We start from the raw sequence: 9393 nt of genomic DNA, 5'->3' as shown, positions 1-9393 counted from the left end.
TAGAAATATATTAAAATAATATTTTTTTTTATTTTTTTTAAAAATATTTTTAATATATTTTCATTAAAATAATTTAAAAATATTAATTTAAAAAAAAATTAAATTTTTTTAAAACACAAAAATAAATAAGATATTAAAAAACTAGTAACATATGAATGCCAGAACCCATTCCAAGATGCTTAATATCTTCACCCAAATCAAAATCTACCACGTGGATGTTTGCTTTGCTTCATGTTTTCGAGGAGATAATAAAAAACACCAGGATAGGTTACGAATTATAACTGTAGTGTACATGAGCTGTCCAAAAATATTAGAAATCACTTGTTTTTGAATGGCTGATGTGGTTTACTCTCATCATTGTGCCATTGAATTTGTCTAGTAAGAATCTCTCCAGCAATGATGTTGGTGATTTCTTTATTTATTTTTGTCCTCTCTCATTTTTCTTCATAAATTACAAACACAAAAAAAACTTTGAAATCATATTGAAATTTGATAACGATATTTTCAGTATTATTACAAAAAATTTGATGAAATAAATTAAGCAGAATGAACTATACAAATCATAAAAAAAAAAATCTCAATATTTGAACAACTTAGATTTAATGTATTCATTGTTTGTGATATTTTTTAATATCATTGAATTTATCTTTTCAATATTTTTTTAATGATATTATTGGTGTTGTGATCATAGTTTTAATGTGTTTCTGAATTTTTTTTCCCTTCTTTTCATATTTTTTTTCCTCTTTCTTCTTTTCTTATATCATTCTATTTTACTATCTTAGAATATTGTAGATAACAATTGTTCCCCGTGAGTTAAGCATATTTAATAATCTCTAAGCTATATTATTTCACTAAATTTTTTTTACAGTCCGAATATAACGTATCGCTGATCCATCATCTTGCGTGTACTAGACTGCGGTGTAGGACTGTTCTGTAGGTTTTTTTTTTTTTTTTTAAAAAAAAAATGTATAAAGAAAAAAGAAAAAAAAAAAAAGAAAAATAATAGTTCAGTAAATGAAGAGGAAGGAATAAAAGGGGGAATGTGGAATGTTCCGTTGCGTGGTAATGGTATGTGCTGATATGCATGTCTTAATTGGATAAAAAACAAAGAAGAAGAAAAATTAATTTAAATTAAATGTTCAATGATCTGTCTATAATAACTGAAGTCTATCTTGTTCCTGTTTAATAATGTGATAATAATTATTTTTTAAATAATTTTTTTATATTAAAATACTTGCTAATAATATTTTTTATTTTTTTTAAAAATTAATTTTGATATTAAAATATATAAATCATAATAAATTTTAATAATTTTTTTTTCTGAATTTTTTAGAAACATAATTTCAATCATATTAAAATTTTTGAATTTTAGTTGTGCTTTTTGTGCGTCAGCAGGACGAGTGCAAGCACAAGCAGCAACAAGCGTCATTTCGAATGTGTTTGGTATTGCAGTAGCGGTTGTGGTTTGAAAAAAATTATTTTATAAAAAATACTTTTAGTTGAGGTTGATTTTGAAAAAATAGGTGTTTGGTTAAAACTGTGGTTGAAATTGAGGTTGAACAAAAAGTAGTTTAATGTGTTTGGTTAAGAATGCTTTTGAAATTGAGATTATAAAATAATTTTAAAAAATATATATATTAATATTTATGATTTTTAATTTAAATATTGTAGATTTAACTATTGCTATTACATCGTGAAATAAATCATGTTTTTATATATATAAAAAATTATTGTTCCATTAAACTTTCTATAATTCTATTATATATAAAATTCATCCAACAAGAACTATAGTTTTCATGATTTTTTGAGCGTGTAATAAAATTAGATAAAATATTATCAGAAATAAAATTAAGATTACAGTACAAATAAATTTAATTCACCTTAAATTAATTTTTTTTAAAAATTATTATAAAAAATTTTAAAAAAACATTGTTCACTAAAGTGAACAGCATCCCTCCACACTGTTCACTAAAGTGAATAGTGACCCATGAATAATATTTTATATTTTTTTTGTTACCAAACATTGTTACATTTGTGTTTTAAGCAAAACGCAGACTCAACAACGTAAACAAACAGGCTCTTCGTAACCACTAGAATAATAGAGATAAGAGAGAGCGCAACCACCGTTTCGGATTTTATAAGCAAACACTTATACATGATAACATATAGAGAGGGACAGAGACAGAAGAAGAAACGGGCAGCAGCAGCAGCTACCCCCAGCACTTGAATTGGGTAACCTTACCGCCATTTCTTGTCGTTCCCTTCTTCTTCTGATTTCATATTCATAATTAATTAATTTCCTTCTTGTTTTCTCACGGTAAGTTGTTGAAGCTCAATCAATCAATCAATCATCTCTTCTTCTTCTTCTTCAGTTGGATCTGCCGGTTTCAAACACCGAATGAATGAATGATAATTGATCTACTTGCTTACATGGATAAATAGGTAGATACATGCCTTTTTTTTTATGATAGAAATATACAAATATTAATCTGTTTTTGTGGCAGAAATTAAAATTAGAATAAAAATCAAATGGCCAACATAGACATAGAAGGACTCCTAAAGGAGCACCTGGATGATGAAGAGGGGCGTGTCCCCAGGACTAAGATTGTTTGCACTCTGGGACCTGCTTCTCGATCCGTCCCCATGCTCGAGAAGCTTCTCAGAGCTGGCATGAACGTTGCTCGCTTCAATTTCTCCCATGGCACCCACGAGTACCACCAGGAGACCTTGAACAATCTCAGGATTGCTATGCAAAACACCAACATCCTCTCTGCTGTCATGCTCGATACCAAGGTCTCTGCTCTTTTTTCTTACTCTCCCCATTAATTACTCCTACTATTAGCCTCAATTTTTATTTTTATTTTATTACTGCTAATCTTAATCACCGTAATTCTTCTTTCCATCCATCCATCTACCACTCTCTGCCTGCCTTTCTAATCTGTATTATACGCTGTTGATGATGCATTTTTCCTTGTCAATTAGGCATCTACAATCACATCAGTTTCTTTCTTGATGAGATCGATATCCAAGTCCCTTTTTTTGGACAGATAATGAAGCATTTGCACCTAATTAAGCAGAGCACTTATTTGTCCTGTCTTTCTTCTTCTTTGTACTCGCAAACACATGTTTATGTACCTCCATAACCTTTTGTCTTAGGGGCCTGAGATTCGTACCGGTTTCCTGAAAGATGGAAAACCTATTCAGCTGAAGGAAGGTCAGGAAATCACCATCACTACTGATTACAGCATCAAGGGTGACACAGACACGATCTCCATGAGCTACAAAAAACTGCCTGTGGATGTCAAGCCTGGGAATAAAATATTGTGCGCAGATGGCACCATCACCCTCACTGTCTTATCTTGTGATCCCCAGGCTGGAACTGTCAGGTGCCGTTGTGAGAACACTGCAGTGCTTGGAGAGAGAAAAAATGTTAATCTTCCTGGCGTTGTTGTCGATCTTCCCACACTGACAGAGAAGGACGAGGAAGACATTTTGGAATGGGGTGTTCCCAACAACATTGATATGATTGCCCTTTCTTTTGTACGCAAGGGTTCCGACCTTGTTCATGTGCGTAAGGTTCTTGGGCCCCATGCCAAGCACATACAGTTAATGTCAAAGGTAGAATGCCCTCTTTTATATTCTGTTTGAGTTCATAACGGAGCGCATGCATGTGCGGGAGGCATCATCGAACTTATATTCCCACAACTGCATCTCAGCATCTCCATGTCCAGGATATTAGCTGATATAATCGTTTCTTTATCATGCTTCTTGTTTTTTTTTTTTTTTTAAATTTCAATCAAATAATAAATAATTTGATTCCTTTGGTTTTGCTAGGTTGAGAACCAGGAGGGAGTCATTAACTTCGATGAGATCTTGCGTGAGACTGACTCCTTCATGGTTGCTCGTGGTGATCTTGGAATGGAGATTCCAGTTGAGAAGATTTTCCTAGCACAAAAGATGATGATATACAAGTGCAATCTTGTTGGCAAGCCTGTTGTAACTGCCACTCAGATGCTAGAGTCTATGATCAAGTCTCCTAGGCCAACCCGTGCGGAAGCAACCGATGTTGCTAACGCTGTCCTCGATGGCACTGACTGTGTTATGCTTAGCGGAGAGAGTGCAGCTGGGGCCTATCCAGAGCTTGCAGTCAAGATAATGCGTCGAATTTGTATTGAAGCAGAATCCTCCCTTGACTATGGTGCCATCTTCAAGGATATGATAAGATCAATTCCACTTCCTATGAGCCCATTGGAGAGTCTCGCATCCTCGGCTGTACGTACTGCTAACAAGGCCAAAGCAAAGCTCATTGTGGTGTTGACACGTGGCGGGACCACAGCCAAATTGGTTGCCAAGTACAGGCCAGCTGTCCCAATCCTTTCCGTGGTCGTTCCCGTACTGACCACTGATTCATTTGACTGGGCATGTAGTGATGAGACCCCTGCAAGGCATAGTCTGATATATAGGGGCTTGATTCCCCTTTTAGCAGAAGGATCAGCCAAGGCCACAGATGCAGAATCTACAGAGGTGATTTTGGAAGCTGCTCTCAAGTCAGCAACAGCGAGGGGGTTGTGCAAGCCTGGTGATGCGGTTGTTGCACTTCATCGCATTGGAGCTGCCTCTGTTATTAAAATATGCACAGTGAACTGAGCAGGTACGTGCAACAAAGTGCCTTAGACATGGCCAGAGAGGGAATCAAGATGGAAGTTTATTGCTAACATGGTATCTCTTATGCTCATGCTTCGTGTGAACGGTTATTGGAGAATTGGATTATTTCCTTTTATCTTGCCTGAGTCATGTTAGGTGGTACTCTTATTTCCCGTTTAGATTAGATTGGTAGCATACATAAAATAAGAAGCAGAGCCCTTCAACTTTCTTATAAAGACCACCTCGTTGCTTATTGTGGAGCAGTATATGATTTGGAGGAAGCGATAACACATCTTCCAGCAGAATTCGGAAATGACATCCCAAGTCCTTTGGATTCCGCGCCACACTAAATGACTTCACCACTAATAAAGACAGTTACACAGCACCGAGGTAAGGCTTTTTAATTCGTTTACACAGCAACTATCATGTAATGTGCAACAAGGAAAGGCAAAAGAGTACCACTTGAGCTCATGCCCGGCATTTGGTATTGTTCTCCACGCTGGCTCTTCCGGCCAATTTTGGATCAAAGCAGAGTCCTCCTTTGACTATTGAATTTTGTTGAAGACGTAAAACTAAAAAAAGGACGATGTGGCCCTTTGCGGAGTTAAATGGGAGTTGATTGAAGATGTAGAAGGTAGTTTAAGTAGCTGCAAAACAACTTCTTCTGGTTGGGTGGATGATCCTCCAATAATTAAGTTGATGCCTGAGGCCTTAGAAACTGATTAGGAAATAAAGTAGTGTTTGTTCTTCTGATAGGAGAATGGCAGGTCTGCCTGGACGAGGGGGGCATCCTAATTCTTGATCACCGTCTACCAGGCTTAGCATATAAAATAACAAGCAGCGCCCCTTCATACACACGTGACGACTAGCTCTTGCCAGAATAAAAAGGATAAAAATGGCAAAAAGGAAATGAATTACTATGTTGAGTATTTCCGGGCATCGAGCCTCTAAAGAAACCAAAAGAAGAGAAGAAGAATGGCGTTCTATCACTTGCCCTCAAGAGACACAGCTAATAAAAGATAAGCGCGGTCTAAGGATGCACAGCATAACCAGTTGGCAGAATGTTCTCCCTCGATCGATGATTTCTGACACACCGTGCATTCTCAACGGCGAAGCATTACCTGTTCTGAGAACTTGCACCCGTTTTCCTCAGAATTATAAGCATAGTGATCCCATCTTATAGCTTCTAGTAACTGCGAATGGTTTTTTCATTGGGAAAAAAAAAAATAAACAAAGAAAACCAACGATAATCAGCCCATTGTCTTGTACCAAAGTCAGAGAAAGGGATGGCTTCTCATAGATGGCGGAATTGCTCGAGTTCTCCCGCAAAAACAAACCATGACTAAGGTTCAGAATCATAATGATTCAGATTTCATCAATCAATACTCCATCCATATTTCAACCGCATAAAATTTTGTCTACAACAACCTCAAATGCACTTTTCAACGAAAAAAAAAAAAGGATTTTTTGTGCCATCAAAATTTGGTTTACTTGATCATCAGGTAAAACCACTAATACATGGACAACCTTGGTTACAACTACTTAACTAATGCAAATCCCCTCTTATACTTCCCAGAATTTTACTTCTCTCTGCAGCTAACTCTCTATGTCTGCTAATGCAAATCAAGGAGCATTCGATGTTCTCTCGTTGGAATCTTCTGAATCTGAACCATCAACCATCTTCTCAAGTGAATCCATATCACCAGCTTCAGAAAGAGTGTGCAGACGAAGTTGGTCAGCATCTTCACTGTTAAGAACGAAATAAAGCTGTTAGTGTTCATTTGTTTTCACAATGAACAGACCATGGATAATGGAAATGCTCAAATACAACTCTAACCATCATTTTCAACTTTCTACAAAATAATCAAATGGATAGTAAAAGTTCGTGAATGAAAAGCATACTCTGCAACCCCAAATATTTCCTTCACGACTAAGGAGCTGTCCCTTGAGCAGAACTCTGGCAGCTGGTCCAAAAGCAAAACAAAAACACAACCAGTTCAATAAATTTAGTTAGCAGCCAAATAAAAACAAGTCCATCTCTTAGTTTCAAGTACACTAAAGCTCTTGAGGCAACCGGTAGAGTTCATTTCAACAGATCCATCTCTCTTATTGGGGGTTGGAATGAACTAATCAGTGCTGACAATCCAAGAGCTACAAGCAAATGAGTGTCTTGAGGCAACTAAGGTAATATGAATTATGTTATTTCCATGATCTCATGAATCACTTCTAAAAGCTTGGCAGATTAGATGCAATAATTCAAAAAAGCAGTAAAGATGGAGAAGAAAAAAGGAAAAAAGCTGTGTCCTTCCATAAGTAAGAAAAACAACACAATGAAATCTGAAATAAAAATATAAGCTAGCGAAAGCTATTAACAGCTAACTGTTCAACCGCTCACCTCAGACAAATAGAAGACCTTGCCAAAAAGGGCCTGCACTGCAAGTTTTCTCTTAAATCCCTTTTCAGAATACCCTGACATATTCATGACAACTGGGCCTGAAAGCACAGAGAACAAAATCAGAGCACTGAAAATTAGGTCTTTTTAACCTAACTATCATTTTCTTCGTTCCTTTTTAGGATAATTGGTAAAAACTACCTATATCTTTGGACACAACATACACATTACAATCCCACCCCCATCCCCCTACTCCAACAACCCCCTCACGCTCAAATAAAAATTAAAAGAACCCAGAACCAATTGTGGAGAGTAAAGAAGTCGAAACATGAACAGCTCTAATTAACATTTCAGCATGCTTAACATGTTTTTACATCCTTATACTCAATCAAGCCTCAAGCGAGCAACTACTGAATGAACTCGAAGATCCTTACAAATGAAATCAAGAGCAGAACAGGGGTCATAATTCAATGTTCGACCTAAAGAGTTTCCAGGATGAATAAGTGATGCCATAAAGAACTACCTTTCTCCCGAACAATTCGTCTTGAGATATCATTCAAAATTTCAGCAACCCGGGAGTCATCCAACATCGAAGCTTTCCTGAGCTGGATTAAGTTGGCAACCAGTTCCGGATTAAATGGTTTCTCATTCAAAGCATAACGAATGTACTTGCGCACAATATCCACCATGGTAAAACCTGTCTGGATATGAATTAGCAATTGCCATCAAAACCAAAATGATAGTGGAGAAGATGCACCAAATTATTATGGTAGAGGATAAAGAATGAACCATCACCAGACAGACCTCTAGGTAGAACAAAAATTCTATTGGAGGAAAAAAAAAACCTTTAAATTGGACCAAGTTAATTCAAGATGAGACATTTCCATGGCTTTAAACAACGAAACTATATCACTTTCAAATGCAAATGCAATGAAAACCTGAGCTCATTACAAATGTAAAACTTTTGGGCAGTTAAAGTATGATCCATGAATAAAACTTTTAAGTTGTGGGTTATGTGAGTCACACCCTTTTCTCCATTCCTTCGAGAGCTGCATGTTGTTGGGATGGATCTGCTCCTACTTCTCCTCCTCCTCCTTTCTGAAACAATTCATCAATGGATTTGCATAGCATAGCATTTTTGTTGACCTGAAATGAAATAAGTATGGTCAAAATTGGAATAATCCTAAGCACCTCATAAGTAGTAAAATAAGGAATTATTGCTAGGAAAATGCAAAAGAAAAAGATAAAAAAGGAAGCAACCAGTTTCTTGCGCTTGTATCTGGGAGACCCAAACTTCTTGACGGTCTTAACAAAGGCAATAACGAAAGTAATGCCAGCATAAGCGAGAGGAAGAGCGAGAATCCAAGGCAAGGAGCTCTGGCCCACTCTGGGACCTGGAATTGCTTGGGTGACAGACCCTGTGAATTCTACCAGGTCCAAAGCTTTCTCTTGAATCCAAGGCAATTCCTCCTCCACCTCTATCGTCTCTTCTTCCTCCTCTTCCTTTTTACCATTCTTGTCTTTTTGGATTGCATTGGAACTGCTCTTCCCATCAGCAGCAGCGGCCGCCACAACACCAACTACTCTTGCTCCGGCCCTTTGTGCGTGCAGAGATATAGAGTTTGGAAACGAAACGAGAGGAAAAGAAGGCGTGCGCCTAGAGATAGAAGGCAAGGGATTGGGTAGTTTGGGACTTCCTAGGCGTTGAGAACAGGAAGAGGAAGCAGTGGCAGTGGCAAGGAAAGCCATAACATCAGCGAAGGAAAGATGCTAGACTGAGTTGGGGGATGTAGGTGATTCTGGGCAGTGTGGGTTTCCGTTTGGTTTGTGGGTAATCAGAGCAGACAGCAAAGGAAGGCGTAGGCCATGGGCCCAATGGCTCTCACGCGCTTCTGTCGCAATGGGCTGCACTTCTCGCTCTATTACTCACTTCCTTTGGGCTTTTTTATCTCGTTATATATATTTTTCACATCCTTTCTCTGTTCAGATAAAATTTATATTTCAGTAAGAAATAAAATGAAAATTGATAGGGATACAAGATCACTTATGTAAATTGCTTGAATTTAATTTAACAAGGTCTTTTCATTCCATTATCAACATTGAATTAGTGAAGGTTTATGTAGATGGAGTTCATAATTTATATACTCCTTTGTTTATATAATGTATTTGATGTCTGTCCAACGGAATAGAGAAATCTTCCTTTGAAAATTAGTGATGCAAACATCTTGATTATATAATTAATCAACTTATAGTGAAATAGATAATAATCCAAAAAGCTAATAGTTAGGTTTGATAAAACCTTGATTTAAAAGTAATCTTGTACCCAAAAACTAATTTATTGGAAAAAAAAACTTTAC

The 9393-nt window shown here is 36.7% G+C and overlaps 2 protein-coding genes across 7 annotated transcripts; one reads left to right on the top strand and one right to left on the bottom strand.

Moving 5' to 3' along the window:
- Positions 1–2077: 2077 nt before the first annotated feature.
- On the top strand, positions 2078–4897 carry LOC118060219 (pyruvate kinase, cytosolic isozyme). 6 transcript variants are annotated; one of them, XM_035073415.2, is made up of 5 exons: positions 2093–2232; positions 2373–2442; positions 2505–2793; positions 3157–3618; positions 3835–4897. In XM_035073415.2, the coding sequence occupies exons 3-5, from the start codon at positions 2530–2532 to the stop codon at positions 4645–4647; spliced, it is 1539 nt and encodes a 512-aa protein (XP_034929306.1). In that variant the 5' UTR covers positions 2093–2232; positions 2373–2442; positions 2505–2529; the 3' UTR covers positions 4648–4897. The 6 variants fall into 6 exon arrangements, with proteins under 6 accessions (XP_073267788.1, XP_034929306.1, XP_073267789.1 ...); XM_035073414.2 differs by having other exon boundaries at positions 2094–2232; positions 2323–2442; XM_073411687.1 differs by lacking the exon at positions 2373–2442 and having other exon boundaries at positions 2078–2232.
- Positions 4898–6014: 1117 nt separating this feature from the next.
- On the bottom strand, positions 6015–8862 carry LOC118060220 (uncharacterized). Its single transcript, XM_035073420.2, has 6 exons — positions 8297–8862; positions 8063–8182; positions 7560–7737; positions 7040–7137; positions 6547–6608; positions 6015–6391 (listed from the first exon to the last, which is right to left on the bottom strand). The coding sequence occupies exons 1-6, from the start codon at positions 8783–8785 to the stop codon at positions 6268–6270; spliced, it is 1071 nt and encodes a 356-aa protein (XP_034929311.1). The 5' UTR covers positions 8786–8862; the 3' UTR covers positions 6015–6267.
- Between the last annotated feature and the right edge of the window lie 531 nt (positions 8863–9393).

The sequence above is a fragment of the Populus alba genome, chromosome 10 (genome assembly GCF_005239225.2).
Source record: "Populus alba chromosome 10, ASM523922v2, whole genome shotgun sequence".
Lineage (NCBI taxonomy): Eukaryota > Viridiplantae > Streptophyta > Magnoliopsida > Malpighiales > Salicaceae > Populus > Populus alba.
Note: the sequence above shows the minus strand (reverse complement) of the source record. Positions and strands in the feature narration are given on the sequence as shown.